At 37.0% G+C, this 15,857-nt stretch overlaps 2 protein-coding genes across 2 annotated transcripts; both read left to right on the forward strand.

The window, feature by feature from the left end:
- The first annotated feature begins 254 nt into the window (after positions 1-254).
- On the forward strand, positions 255-1,925 carry LOC140777257 (7-deoxyloganetin glucosyltransferase-like). Its single transcript, XM_073121244.1, has 2 exons — positions 255-771; positions 870-1,925. The coding sequence occupies exons 1-2, from the start codon at positions 273-275 to the stop codon at positions 1,799-1,801; spliced, it is 1,431 nt and encodes a 476-aa protein (XP_072977345.1). The 5' UTR covers positions 255-272; the 3' UTR covers positions 1,802-1,925.
- Positions 1,926-7,652: 5,727 nt separating this feature from the next.
- LOC140778532 (7-deoxyloganetin glucosyltransferase-like) lies at positions 7,653-9,321 on the forward strand. Its single transcript, XM_073123312.1, has 2 exons — positions 7,653-8,241; positions 8,340-9,321. The coding sequence occupies exons 1-2, from the start codon at positions 7,743-7,745 to the stop codon at positions 9,269-9,271; spliced, it is 1,431 nt and encodes a 476-aa protein (XP_072979413.1). The 5' UTR covers positions 7,653-7,742; the 3' UTR covers positions 9,272-9,321.
- Positions 9,322-15,857: the final 6,536 nt, after the last annotated feature.

Raw genomic sequence — 15,857 nt, forward strand, 5'->3', positions numbered from 1 at the left:
ATAATTTAACGCGCCAGCTGTGACTGTCTCTAAAATAATACGTACAAACTAACTACCATGCATTAATTTTTCCGAGACGTTACGACGATGATTCACTGCGTCTGAAAGATATGTATAGCTCACTAACTACCACTTAATTATTCGTCAATACGCACCAGCCTTGTTTCCCATGTCTATATAAAGAAGGATAACACAAACATAGATCTAGTAGAGAAGACTACTTAGAAGATATCAAGATTTAGAGAGAGAGAAGAAACAAGAAGAAGATATCGATGGGTTCTATTCCAGGAGCGAAGCCTCACGCAGTGTGCGTCCCTTTCCCAGCCCAAGGTCACATAACCCCCATGCTAAAGCTTGCCAAGCTCCTCCACTCCTTTGGCTTCCATATCACATTTGTTAACACTCACTACAACCAAAGCCGCCTCCTCAAATCCAACGCCGTCTCCTCCCACCTCCACCTCCCGGACTTCTGCTTCGAGTCCATCCCCGACGGCCTCCCGCCTTCCGACGAAGATGCCACCCAAGACATCCCCTCGCTGTGCAATTCCTCCACCAAGAACTTGCTCTCTCCGTTTCTCGACCTCGTCGGAAATCTGACTTCATCGCCTCCGGTGTCGTGCATCGTATCCGACGGCGTGATGAGCTTTACGCTCGACGCCGCAGAGCAGCTCGGGATCCCCAAGGTCTTGTTCTGGACTGCAAGCGCCTGTAGCATGATGGCCTATATTCATTACAAAGATTTACTCCAAAGAGGCTTGGCGCCTCTTAAAGGTAAGCGAGCTGAGGTTAATATGATGTTCGAGCATTAAAAATATTATTAATTTACTTTGTATATATTTATATACTTATTTTGTTTATTTTTCATATAGATGAGAGCTACTTAACGAACGGCTACCTCGACACGCCGGTCGATTGGGTGCCGGGCATGGCGAACATGAAGCTCAAAGATTTCCCCTCCTTTATCCGCACGACGAACCCAGAAGACTTGTTGCTCAACTTCCTGATCCGCGAGACGAAGCGAGCCTCCATGGCGGCGGCGATCATCCTGAACACCTACGACGAGCTGGAGCGGCCGGTCTTGGAAGCGATGGCTTCGTTACTCCCTCCGATCTACACCGTCGGCCCTCTCTCCTTGCAAATGACTAGGATTTCCTCCACCCAGCTCGCGTCCATACACTCCAACTTATGGAAGGAGGACACCGAGTGTCTGCAGTGGCTCGAGGGCCGCGAGCCATCGTCGGTCATCTATGTCAACTTCGGCAGCATAACGGTGATGACCAACCACCAACTGATAGAATTCGCTTTTGGATTAGCAAACAGCAAGCACGACTTCTTGTGGGTCATAAGGCCCGACCTCGTCAAGGGTGAAACGGCGGTTCTCCCGCCGGAATTCACGACGGAGACTAAAGGGAGGAGCCTCATTGTGAGCTGGTGCCCGCAAGAGGCGGTGCTCTCTCACCCGGCGATCGGGGGGTTCTTGACGCACAACGGGTGGAACTCGACTATCGAGAGCCTGAGCTCCGGCGTGGCGATGATGGGGTGGCCGTTCTTCGCGGAGCAGCATACGAACTGCAAGTTCATGTGCGACGAGTGGGGAGTGGGGATGGAGATAGATAACAACGTGAAGAGGGATGAGGTGGAGGGGTTGGTGAGGGAGTTGATGAGAGGAGAGAAGGGGAAGGAGATGAAGAGGAAGGCAATGAAGTGGAAGGAGAGTGCAGTTAGAGCAACAGAAGCAGGAGGGTCTTCGTTTCTTAATTTGGAGAGGTTGGTCGATGAGATCTTGCTTCCAAAAGTTTGAAAGTTTGTATTTTAGTAGCATTATGCAAAGTCCTATGTATGCATCGACCTTTGCGTATGTATCTACTTGTGTTTGTATTATGTATTGATCAAGTGATATGAAATTTATAATGTTGGAATATCAACCTAAGTAGATGGGATGAATCAATTAATTGCTACTAATTCGCCTAGCAAGTGAAGAGACCAATTTAACTTGGTTTCAATATGTTTATTATTTGTTTTGTTATTCATAATTGAACACTGCATTTCCGTTTGCAACTTACTGTTGTTTACACTTAACCATACTGTTGATTTCGGAGACAATAATTTATACTTATTTAGTATACTTTAGTAAATAATTTAAAAATTATAGTAAAACAGTATCTTTTTTGGTAACCAGTGATATTATTAGTCATAAAACTCTGCACTTTGGCTCTCTTGCATCAAATTATTTTTGTTAAATAAAAGTCGTTTTCTTTCACTCTTTACTGCGAGCTGGTCCCAGCTTCTCCAAGGCGCCAAATTAACATTCGTTATTGCACCATATTTTATTTTATATATTGAACATCAATATAAGATGATAGAAGACGGCAAATGGTTGAGTCCATGCATGAGCTAATCTATTTTTGGACTTCTTCTATATACCAATGTGTTTTATTGGCAAAGTGTCACCATCTTAATTCCAATGAATGTTGGATTCCGATGTCATCATTGTCAATATTCTTTTCTGCTATAATTTCTAACGTCCAACTTTGTTGCATCTGTCATGTCATCAAATCTTGTGCTACCGCCTGTAAGTTTTTGTGGAAATAGTCTCTGGCAAGCGTCCCACTTAGATTGGATCTCCTTATATATAGATCATGTTGTTGATAAGTACTAAATATTTGAGATTTTATTCATATGGACACTTAATTTCAGTTGGTCTTTTTCATTGAGAGAAAGGAGTTCCTACCACCCAATTTTAAAAAGTTGGTAGACTATTCAACTTGTGATCTAACCTTTAGATACCAACAAGACAATAGTTTTGTCGATGTAGAATTCAATCCTCGAATGGAATGGGTAATCTATTTCTATCTCTATCTCAATTTTTGTCCATCTCCATGTCTATAAATAAAGTCACTTGTCTTTTCATGTGGGTATGAATGAATGTCGGCTAGCGAAATAAAAGTTAAACAGTTAGTGGCAAAAAATGACGAAATTTGACGTTGAAACTTGGAACACCTTTAAATTTACTTCTTTATTATTATTATTATTATTATTATTATTATTATTATTATTATTATTATTATTATTATTATTATTAGTAAAAAATGTCTCTCTTTCGATAAAATATGATGCCCTCGCCCAGAATGCTGGATGGTCAAAAGACTAGTGAAGAACAGAAGAATAGAAATATTAAATTAAGTTTACTTTTTAGTAAGCTATTAATAAAATATTGCTAAATTTAATATTTTACCTTTATATAAATCTAATATTTATTTTTCTAAATAAACATTTATTATTATGAATATTTTTATCAAAAGACTATTAAAAAGTTTATGCTTTACTACATAAAACATTGAACAATTAAAAGTCAATTATTTAACATCTTATTAAAATATTAAACTACTCAATTTTAAAGCCATAATTTTCTAACTAATAGTTCATTTATATATACGATATGTTATTGATATAATAATTTTGATCAAAGTTTAGCGGGACTTTAACAAGAAAAATCTAGATAAAATTATAATAAAAAATTTAGAGCATCATTTTTTTATGCTATAATTACGAAGGTATGAAAAATAACTATGGTTGAAATAGTGCAGTATTTCTCGGCACCTACCACTGCTCAGAGTCTCAGAAAAATGATGATAGTTCCTCTAAATAAATATTAATTCTAAGTTTTATCTACTTTGGTGATAAAATACTAAAGTCTTCCGTGTTTTCTAAAAAGAATAAGATGCTGAACCGATCAACCTTTTCGAAAACAAATCTTTTAATATTATAAAGTAAAGGCATAACAGTAATAAATTAGTCATCTTTTGATATTAAATTTGGTGTATAATTATTACTATAAATAAAATTTGTGTGAGTGCTGGTTTGGTCAAACTCTCTGTCAATTCCAATCAATGCATCATAAAATATCTTCATGCCAATCAATGCAAGACTTCTACTTGGCCATAAATTTAGGATTGTAGAATATTGGATGAAGTTTGATTGTAATGAGGAGGGAGGGAGAGAAACTGAAGGAGATTGAGAGAGCAATATCTTATTATTATAAGGGTAGAGAGGAAGATGGATGAGCACAATTTTTATACAAATAAGACTTAAAATTTGTTTATTTGACACTCACGTATTAACTTTAAATAACAAAAGCATACTAGTCTAACATAAGGGATATTTTGAAATATTTGGATAATTCAACACATAATTATCATAACTTTAAATTGAAGGAGATTGAGAGATTAGGTTTTGTTTTATTTTTAGACCGATAAACAATACGATGAGATAAAATTTACTGACTCGGTGGTCGAATTGGTGAACTGTGCAACTCGGCTAATTTTTATAAAATTACATAATTATTTTTAATACTTAATTATTTTATTTAATATCTTAATAATTATTTTGGTTATAAAACTGTAAGAATATTTAATTTATAACATATCTATTAAATTTTTTTTTTACACATATATCATTGAAAAGTCTTTTATTTGCTTGTATATCTATCTAAAGTTTATATGTACATGTATATTTCTTGTAGGTATACTTTATAAAATCCTTAAATTTTGTGTGAATACTACTTCAAATAAACTATAATTAAAATTTCAACAATGTAATTATAAAATTATAAAAAATATCATTATTCTTGTTTTTAAATATTTCTCTTAGTTAATAGTACTTTTATCTTTTTACATTTAATAACTTAACATGAAAATAACCATAAGGTTATCTATATAAATAACATTTTTTTAATCTATTTATATATATATATATATATATAAAAACTAGCAATCCAATCGAATGAACCATCGGTTAAACCAATATCCTAATAATCCAATCCGCGACCGGATCAATGAGACAGCGTAAGTTTGTTATGGTAACTTTCCTAAGGAAAAGAATTTAGGAGATGGCAACGATGCTAGCGAGATTAAGTGGTGGCATTGTGGTTAATGTACATAATGCGAAAACAATTATTATGTTTCGTGGAAGAAATTACCGCGAACCAAAGAATCTGATACCCATTAACACTCTCACGAAAAGGAAGGTTTGTGCTTTACTTTTTAATTGTTGTAGTTGCCAATACATAACAAGTATATTTTTTAGAGGCATGTGTTTCAACTTATGTCAAATATCTTTTGTAAGTTTGATATTGATTTATGTTGTCAGTTTATAGAACGTAGTATTTGAGAATGAGGATAGAAAACATGGAAGATATCAGAAGCAAAGAACTACGGATATAAGGAAATGGAACAGTGAGAATGAGATTTCTGAGGCATCAGAAGATCATGAATGTGACTCAGACGATGAAATGAGAGACAACAGACCTGATTTTGGAAGCGACATGGATAGTGCAGATGAGGCTCCTCAAGGCTGAAGGGCAACATAATTGGTCACAAGGAAGCTTACAGGTCCAGGGGTTCTACGACATTTAGAGAGAAGACTCGTGAGGTGGATGACGGTTCCGAGAATGATGTACTTGAGGAGGATCGATTGTGGAAATCTGATGATGGGGAAGAACACGCCTTAGCAACACCAGGGCGTGCTGCATTCGATTACCTTAGTAGCGACGATGAGGATGATGATAACAATAGGAAGAGCAATGATAGAAAAGGCGAAATAAAGAAGAAAAAGATTGATGAGAGTTGGGACAGTGATTAAGCTTTTATATTGTTAGGAGATTACTGAAGGGGATAAAGGAGTGATGGAGCTTTTAAATTTGGTTCCTTAGCTATCTTAAAATTGTGTAAAAACTGGAAGCAGAGCAGGCATAACAAATAAACATCCAAATGAGGGCACTACTATACCTTCTGTTTCATCTCAGAATTGTAGCTGTATGACTTGTATTTCAATTGCTCCATCAGGCTAATGCTGGTCTCATAATATTATATCAGCTCATTTATCTAGTGAAACATGTGGTAATGGAGGTCAATTAGTTGAGGTGTTATGCCTGCAACTCTGAAAGCCAGTTCAGATCTCATCTCTAGTTTATTATAATCTCTTTCAGTCAACCAAGGGATACGAAAATGTCTAGAGGCCAAAATATGAAGTAAATCAGCGGTTCTAGTAATTATGATTCAGTGGGTCTCAGTAGTCTCATTTTATTTTCTTTAGAAGATATAAATATTATTGGGTACGCAATCTAGGTTTATTTTAATCTAAACATAATTAGCCTGAACTCGCTTCCTCTCAAAAACAACAAAATGAAAAAACTTAAGACAATATTTGTTAATTACTCAGTGCAGCTAATCTCTTTTTTATATTTAGATTTGATAAGAAATATATCACAATGGATTATATCAATAGATTCGTTGTAATTGTCTTAATTTTTTTTTTAAATATATAATATTATTTAGTTAGTTACCTAGCAGCTTAAACTTTTGGATCGATCGGATTACCTAGTATTATATTAAAGTCGTAATTATTATACATTGGGTTGTTAAGAATAAAATTTTGTATTTAACAATTTGTCTTTACACATATTTATGAGTTATACCCTGAATCATTAATATTTACAAATGCAACTCTATATTTTATTTTATATTTATAAATAAACTCAGTTTAATTAATGCTAGAAACTTTTGCAGATAGTATAAAAAAATACTTGATTCATTGCAAACTATTCTTTACGGTCTAAAATACCTTCTTCCTTTTGCTTTAGCTTTTTTGAGCATGATAAGATTTCATTTGACTCTTTGGCCAAATTCTGAAGAAGTACCAAAAGTTAAAAATTCGTTTAATCTATATCCAACTTTTTTTTTTGTGTGTCTACCTTCTGTTCTTCATGCTATCTCTCCTCCGCCGTTAAAGAATACACTATTTTATAAGTTAGCTTGGGTAAGATATTTTCGCAGCTAGTCGTAGTATTTTGATCATCGTTGTGGTATAGTTAATTTAATCAAAGAGTTTGATTAGGTTTAGATAACAGTAAGATATTTCTTACAAATATTTGATAAAACTAAAATTTAATTTGTAAACATTAACAAAAATATATAATGTAAGTGAGTCTACTAGCTATGTTATGTGGATGTGTTCGAACACAGCCTGAGTATATTGGAATGGCTAAAATATTTTCTATGTACTTATCAACACCTAATTTTATGTTCGAACATAATTTGAATGGCTGTAAGGTGGATTTGAATGCAGCTCAAGTGCGTTCGAACTTCCTATTCAAGTAGCAAACAAGATAGTTGAATACTGAGTGTCTGTTCCTCTACTTTTATATAAAAATTTGATACTTTTTTAACCATCATGACACCGTTTAATCACTTCATTAATGATTTTAAAAATATTTTAAATACATTGTGACTTCAAAATTAATCTTCTAATTTAATATTTTTTATTAAATATGTACAAATGCTCATATATAAAATCTATATATATTACATAAATAAAATTATATTTTAAAATATAATTTATTAAATATATTAGTACAAATAAAACTTAACCATTCGAGAAAAAGTACATCTAGTGGAAATATTTTGCATTATTTAGACGGCATAGATGGAGACGTCTTCATTCAATACAATGTTTTATATAATCCACATGATGCACTGTGTAAATCTCAAGCTCACTACCTCCTTAATTAGTTAATTGTCTGTCCAGACGCACCAACCTTTATCTCCTACGTCTATATAAAAAAGGGTAACCGATGCTAGCTCTTCATAGATAACACGAGCATAAAGAGAAGTAGAAAAGAGTAATTAGGAGTACTTAGAAGATATCAAGATCTAGATCTAGAAAGAGAGGAGGAAGAAGAAGAGATGGGTTCTATTCGAAGAGAGAAGCCTCACGCAGTTTGCATCCCTTTCCCAGCCCAAGGTCACATAACCCCCATGATTAAGCTTGCCAAGCTCCTCCACTCCTTTGGATTCCACATCACATTTGTTAACACTCACTACAATCAAAGCCGCCTCTTGAAATCCAACGCCGTCTCCTCCCACCTCCACCTCCCGGATTTCTGCTTCGAGTCCATCCCCGACGGCCTCCCAACCTCCGACGAAGACGCCACCCAAGACATCCCCTCGCTGTGCAATTCCTCCACCAAGAACTTGCTCTCTCCGTTTCTCGACCTCGTCAAAAGTCTGAATTCATCGCCTCCGGTGTCGTGCATCGTGTCCGACGGCTCGATGAGCTTTACGCTCGACGCCGCAGAGCAGCTCGGGATCCCCGAGGTCTTGTTCTGGACTATAAGCGCCTGTGGCATGATGGCCTATCTTCATTACAAAGATTTACTCCAAAGAGGCTTGACGCCTCTTAAAGGTAAGCGAGCGGAGGTTAATATGATGTTCGAGCATTAAAAATATTATTAATTTACTTTGTATATATTTACATATTTATTTTGTTTATTTTTCATATAGATGAGAGCTACTTAACGAACGGCTACCTCGACACGCCGGTCGATTGGGTGCCGGGCATGGCGAACATGAAGCTCAAAGATTTCCCCTCCTTTATCCGCACGACGAACCCAGAAGAATTCATGGTCAACTTCGTGATCCGCGAGACGAAGCGAGCCTCCAGGGCGGCGGCGATCATCCTGAACACCTACGACGAGCTGGAGCGGCCGGTCTTGGAAGCGATGACTTCGTTACTCCCTCCGATCTACACCGTCGGCCCTCTCTCCTTGCAAACGACTAGGATTTCCTCCACCCAGCTCGCGTCCATACACTCCAACTTATGGAAGGAGGACACCGAGTGCCTGCAGTGGCTCGAGGGCCGCGAGCCATCGTCGGTCATCTATGTCAACTTCGGCAGCATAACGGTGATGACCAACCACCAACTGATAGAATTCGCTTTTGGATTAGCAAACAGCAATCACAACTTCTTGTGGGTCATAAGGCCCGACCTCATCAGGGGTGAAACGGCGGTTCTCCCGCCGGAATTCACGACGGAGACTAAAGGGAGGAGCCTCATTGCGAGCTGGTGCCCGCAAGAGGCGGTGCTCTCTCACCCGGCGATCGGGGGGTTCTTGACGCACAACGGGTGGAACTCGACTATCGAGAGCCTGAGCTCCGGCGTGGCGATGATCGGGTGGCCGTTCTTCGCGGAGCAGCAGACGAACTGCAAGTTCATGTGCGACGAGTGGGGAGTGGGGATGGAGATAGATAACAACGTGAAGAGGGATGAGGTGGAGGGGTTGGTGAGGGAGTTGATGAGAGGAGAGAAGGGGAAGGAGATGAAGAGGAAGGCAATGAAGTGGAAGGAGAGTGCAGTTAGAGCAACAGAAGCAGGAGGGTCTTCGTTTCTTAATTTGGAGAGGTTGGTCAATGAGATCTTGCTTCCAAAAGTTTGAAAGTTTGTATTTTAGTAGCATTATGCAAAGTCCAATGCATCGATGTATTATGTATTGATCAAGTGATATGAAATTTATTAAGCTGGAATCTCAACCTAATTAGATGAGATGAATCAATTAATTGCTACTAATTCGCCTAGCAAGTAAAGACCAATTTAACTTGGTTTCAATATGTTTATTATTTGTTTTGTAATTCATAATTGAACACTGCATATCAGTTTGTTACCTATCGTTTTCACTTAACCGTACTGTTGATTTCGGAGACAATAATTTACTTTAGTGAATAATTATAGTAAAACAGTACACTTTTTATAATCAGTGATATTATTAGTCATAAACTCTGCACTTTGTCTCTCTTGCATCTAATTTTTTTATTAAATAAAAGTCGTTTTCTCTTTACTGCTAACTGGTCCTTCTCTTCTCTAAAGCACCTCTTTGAGAGAATCCAAGCATATCCAAGCTTCTCACAAGGTGCTAAATTAACATTCATTGTTGCACCATATTTTATAAGAGGATAGAAGACAGGCAAATGGGTGAGTGCATGCATCAGCTAATCCATTTTATTGGCAATGTATTTTATTGGCAAAGTGTCACCATCTTAATTCCAATATTCTTTTCTGCTATAATTTCAACTGCAACTTTGTTGCATTTGTCAAACAATTAAGATTGATTTGAAAAAAGCTCATGATCTTCTCAACTAAGAGGCCACCACTTCATTGATGATTCGTATGGATTTTTATACTAAATTTGTGGATTAGATCTATATCTATGTTTCCTTCCCGAGTTTCTCTTCTTTAATTAATGGCTTTTCGTTCAAATGGTTTAAAGGTGATAGAGGAATCCGATAAGGTGATCTCTATCTGGTGCCATAATTTCTTTATCTGTTAGAGATAATGTGCAAATCTCTCATTTAATGTATGTTGATGACTTGCTAGTTGTAATAGAGGCTAATTCTATGTCCTGTGTTGCGTTTAACAATATTTTTAAAAATTATGAGATTATCACCAACCTTAAAATTAACAACTCTAAATCTAAGCTTTATTTCTAGAATAGGGTCACTCTACCTAAAAGACTTAGTATCTCTTACGCCCTTAATATGAGGGAGGGGGTCTTCCCTTTTAAATACCTAGGGTCGAAGATCTCCCCGAATCATCTCTTGATTAGAGATCATGAGGACTTCATGTCCAAAATTAACAAAAAGTTAGCTGATTGGAAAATGGTCAACCTGACCTAGGCAGGCAGAATTACTTTCATTAATTCTGTCATAAACTCAATGCATGTATATTTGATGTCCTCTACTTAGACCCCCTCATGCGATTGCCGACCATATTGCCAAGCTCTCTCACAAGTTTCTTTGGGATACCCGTAATTGTGGTCACAGCCTGCATTTGGTCAGTTGGGAATTGGTTACAAGGCCTAAAAGTGAAGGGGGCTTGCTATTAGGAACATGCACACTATATGTTTGTCTCTACTAGCCAAGAATGTTCAACGTTTCCTCAACTCTGACCCTATCCTTTAGGCTCAAATCATGACAGCTAGATATGGGACCCTCCACCTTTTGTTCTATAGGAAGCCTACTAAGTGCTCCTGGAATTGGAGGCTTATTATGTCGGCCATGAAAGAGCTCAAAGGTGGGCTAATTAAAATGATTGGCAATGGCAAATCCACTACGTCTGAAAGGATCCTTGGCTGAGCCCTATTCCCCTAGATAAATGGCCTACCTTCCTTTATATTCATCTTCGTTCGTCCATTACCAAAGTCTCTCAGCTTATGAGTAACATCTCTTGGAACCTTCAGCTCATCTCTACTCTTTTTGGGGTGCAGCACACTAAGGTGATCAATAACATTAACATCTCCATTTGTGATCACTCAAATCATTAGATTTGGAATCTTCACCCCTCTAGGCACGTAACTTGTAAAACTACTTTCTTTTGATACGCTCTCTTAGTGATCCCATGCTCCATTGGGACGGGTGGGCCAAAATTTGGGCTCTCACCGTTCTGCCAAAGATTAAAAAATTTCTATGGAAGCTGGCCTGGAATAGGCTACCGACTTGTGCTTTCCTTTCTACCCTTGGCCTCACCATGGACACCGTTTGCCCGGTATGCTCTCTGGAGCAAAAGACCACCAACCATCTGTTCTTTCACTGTTGTATGGCAATCACCCTTTGGAATTTTGTGAGATCTACCTTTGCAGGTAATCTCAGTTTTGCGAACAAATGGGTGGAAGGTCTCTGGCTCTGTGATGGTGAGGGGATGCCTAATAAAGAAAAAACTTGGCTCCACGGGTGCATGGTTGTTCTCCTTTGGAGCATATGGAAATACCGAAATCGTGTTCATTTTAGTAATGACCGTGAATATATCAAGAAGGTATGGCTCTGTATTCTATCCCTAACTAATGCTTATCATGACCAGTTATATGTTGGACGTTTGAAACCAACTCCTCCTCCTAAAGTAGCTATGCACTGGGTACCTCCTCCCACTGGGTGGATAAAGGTTAACTATGACGGTTCATTTGTGAACAATACTAAAGCAGGACAGACTGGTTTCATTGCCCAACGGCCTGATGGAACTACATCTCTTGTAGGGTGCATATGCGAAGAGTATAATTCGCCAATTAGTACAGAGGCATTGGCAATTATGGAGGCGCTAATCGGGATTCAATAGAAGAATTACACCAACATATGGATTGAGACGAACTCTTCCATTCTTGTCGTCATTTTGCAAGATGGCAAGAAGCCACACTAGTCCTTAACATTTATTATCGACGATATTATTTACCTAACTAATAATGATGAAAATTTGTAAAGTTAGTCACACTTACTGAGAATCCAACTAAACTACAGACCGGCTTGCTAACCATGGTAGAAGCTTAGGCTTCAAGTGTACTTAGGATGAGGGATATCTTCTAGAGCTTAGGCATATTTTGATCTTCGATACTTCGAGAGACGTTCGTAACCGATCAGTTAATTTATAAAATCTCTTTTTTCTTTAAAAAAAAAAATCTTTTGCTACCACTCCTAGATTTTGTGGAAATAGTCTCTGGCAAGCTGTCGCAATTAGATTGATATTAGATCATCTCGTTGATAAGTACTAAATATTTGGCTGGAGGTACGGCCAGTAGCTCTGCTGTTCTCAGAGTTAGAACATTTGAGATTTTCTTTTTTCTTTTTCTTTTATTCATATGGACATTTAATTACAGTTGGTTTTTTTTTCCTTGAGAGAAAGGAGTTCCTACCGCCCATTTTTAAAAAGTTGGTAGACTATTCAACTTAAGTTTAACATCGACTCTAAGCAAATTTATTATAAGTAAATTATTTAGTTATTAAATAACTTTTTATATCTGCCGTTCAATTTGTGATAGCTTAGAGCAAAGGACTCAACGACACAATGATTTAGAATTTAGATTATATGACTTCGTATGTTAGACTAAAAATTTAATGAGACTTAAGACCTTGTTTGTTTTAAGTTTAGAGATCCTCCTGAACTAGTACAAGGACTCCTAAATTGGTTCAGTAATCAAACATCTTTTTATTTTTTATATCTAATTAAGTTTACTTTCTAAAAACTCAAGATTTATAAATATTTATTTATTTTTAAATTATTTAAATCTATTTAAATATTTTTAAAATATTTGAAAAAAAAAAACTAACAATCCAATCGAGTGAAGCACCGATTGTACCAATAACTGGGTGACGCGGTTCCTTACATGGTCAATGTTAGGTCCGACCAGAGAAACGTGTGGTTTCTGAACCCATTGAGATGACCCAAGAATTTCGCTAATTCGATTCTGCTAGTCCTTCGGAACAGCGTAGCGACTGATAATTTAGAATCAACATAGGTCTAGCCGAGGGGACAAAGAAATAGGAAATGCTATTTGCTTTGGTCACATCTTATTTCTTTAGAAGATATAAATGTTATTGGGTCAAGGAAGAATCTAGGTGTTATTTAATCTAAATATAATTAGCCTAAACTCACTTCCTCTCAAAATCAAGGAATTGAAGAAAAACTTAAGACAATATTTGTTAATTAGTCAGTGAGGCCAATTTCGTTTTTATATTTAGGTTTGATAAGTGGGTCAAAGATTTTATTGAAATAGATCACAAATGATTACATCAATACGTTCCTTGTAATTGTCCTAAAAAAAATTATTTTAAATATATATTACATTTTAGTTTAGTTATCTAGCAACTTAAATTTTTGGATCAATCCGATTACCTAGCATTATATTAAAGTCCTAATTATTATAATTTGGTTTGTTAAGAATAAAATTTTGTATTTAACACCTTGTCTTTGCACATATTCGCTAGTTATACCCTAACCCTAAATCTAACAATAAGATATTCTTGCAAATATTTGATAAAATAATTTGTAAACATTAACAAAAATATAAAGTGTAAGTGAGTATATTAGCTAATGAGTATTGTCCCATTTAATGGAACTACTGAAAGTGGTATGAAATTTTTCTTTATTTCCGAGAGATTGCAAGTTTGATATGGGGTCTGCAGAGGATCAATTCTCTCTAGATATTGTGTGTGTTGCTGAACTATTGTCGTCAAAACATTGCTTGAAGTCGTCACGTTGCTGAATTACTCTTCTGAGCCAACAGCACCACACACTCAAGTCACCAAGCCACCAAATCATTAAACATTATTCAATTGACTATTAATTACTAAACAATTTAATAAAATCTATGTAAAAGTGGTATGAGTTTTTTTTAATGATTTAAGAGTTTGAAAGTTACATATAGGTCAAACAAAGGGTCAAATGGTCAACCCTCCCTAGATATTGTGTACGTCGCCGAACTACTGCTTCGAATTACCGTCAAGACATTGCTCGAAGTCGTCACACTTCTGAACTGCTCTTCCAAACCAATCGCGTCGTGGAGCCAAATGACTATTGAGTATTCAACTGACTATTGAGTATTGACCTATTTAATGGAACCTAAGTGCAAGTGGTATGAACTTTTTTTTATGCATTCAAGAGACTCCAAGATAGATATGGGCTGAATAGAGGGTTAACCCTTCGTAGATACCATGTGCATCACCGAATTATTGTTTTAAACTATTGTTGTCAAAACATTGTACGAAGTTATCACGCTACTGAGCTACTTCTCCAAGTCAACTGCACCTCAGAGTAAGCTCATCTCAACTCGAGTTGAGCCGAGCCCGAGCTTACTTAAAGTAGGAGGAGGAGACAGCGGGGCTGTGGCTTACTAAAGGAGGAGGAGGAGGCGGTGGCTTGCCAAGGCCAAAGGAGGAGGATGAGGAGATCGGAGGAGGAGGGGGCTGATAGAGAGGAGAAAGCGGCGATGGCAGCTTGTCGATGGAGGACAATGAGGCCGGATGAGGAGGTGAAGGAGGAGGAGGAGGAGACGATAAGGCGACAACTTGTCAATGGAGGATGAGGAGGCCGGATGAGGAGGTGAAGGATGAGGAGGAGGCGAAGAAGGCTGATGCCAGAGCCGACAATGATGGAGGAGGTCGATGAAGATGGAGGAGGCCGAGATGATAGAGTAGGAAGACCACATATGAGCCAATTAGAAAGGAAATGAGGAGGAAGAGGAAATTATGACGAAGAGTGTGGGTTATTGGGAATTTTTTTTATTAGATTTAGGGTTAGGATTAGATAGGATAGAATAATAATAGCCATTGGATCAAAGATCTAATGGTTATAAATATATTTATATATAATATATATTAATATATATAATTAATAAGTATTATATTTAAACAAGCCGATCAAGCCGAGCTTGAGCGAGCTGGCTCTAACTCATGCTCGGCTTGAAATACAAATCGAGCCTTAAAATAAAGTTCAAGCTTGACTCGACTCAAGCTAAATCAAGCCGAGCCGAGCCGAGCCCGAGCCAAACTTGAGCCGCTCATTTATTTTAACTCCCTTACCTCGAAGCTAGATCACCAAGCCACCAAATAATTTTTTCCATAATAATTATTTGATGTTGTAGTTAATCCTACGACCTCCTTAGCTGTGGGGAATGGTACTATCAACTCTACAAGAATTGGTTAGTAAATGTTATGAGCTTTTATAGGATAGCATTATGAAATAATTATTTGGTAGAGGTTATTATTTTCCTTTTGTTGATCTTCTTAACCCGGTGACTTTTGAAATAAATAATTGTCTATAAGAACAATAAATAATGAGATCTAAATGTCTATTGCATGTGATCCACGATAACCATATAATATAGGGTTAATTATGTTGAGACCCCAATACTATACTTGTTTTTTATAGAAACCCCCTAAAGTTTTTAGGTTACAATATACCCCATAAACTTTAAGAAAATTTCAATGTCATATTTCTATTAGTGTGCCATGAGAAAAGTCAGGCGAGTCAGCTTACGTGGTAGTCATATTTCCCCAAAATGACTTAGATGCGCTCGTTATGTATTTCAATCAAATTAATATAGATTTAAATATAGTTTTACTTTGACCCTTTAATTAAATTAGGATAATTAAATTAGATTTAAATATAGCTTACCTCCTCCTCTTCCCCTACCTCACCATCAACAACATCGGTGAGGTGCTTCAGGCATCGCACAGTCGACCAGGATATCAAGAGGCAATACG

Source organism: Typha angustifolia, chromosome 15 (genome assembly GCF_048772165.1).
Source record: "Typha angustifolia cultivar Huaian chromosome 15, ASM4877216v1, whole genome shotgun sequence".
Taxonomy (NCBI): Eukaryota; Viridiplantae; Streptophyta; class Magnoliopsida; order Poales; family Typhaceae; genus Typha; species Typha angustifolia.

What these genes read in the sequence shown, in the direction of transcription:
- LOC140777257 (XM_073121244.1), top strand. Translation starts at nt 273, where the DNA reads ATGGGTTCTATTCCAGGAGCGAAGCCTCACGCAGTGTGCGTCCCTTTC. An exon ending in AGGCTTGGCGCCTCTTAAAG is followed by an intron (nt 772 to 869) that starts GTAAGCGAGCTG and finishes TTTTTCATATAG; the next exon opens with ATGAGAGCTACTTAACGAAC.
- LOC140778532 (XM_073123312.1), top strand. Translation starts at nt 7,743, where the DNA reads ATGGGTTCTATTCGAAGAGAGAAGCCTCACGCAGTTTGCATCCCTTTC. An exon ending in AGGCTTGACGCCTCTTAAAG is followed by an intron (nt 8,242 to 8,339) that starts GTAAGCGAGCGG and finishes TTTTTCATATAG; the next exon opens with ATGAGAGCTACTTAACGAAC.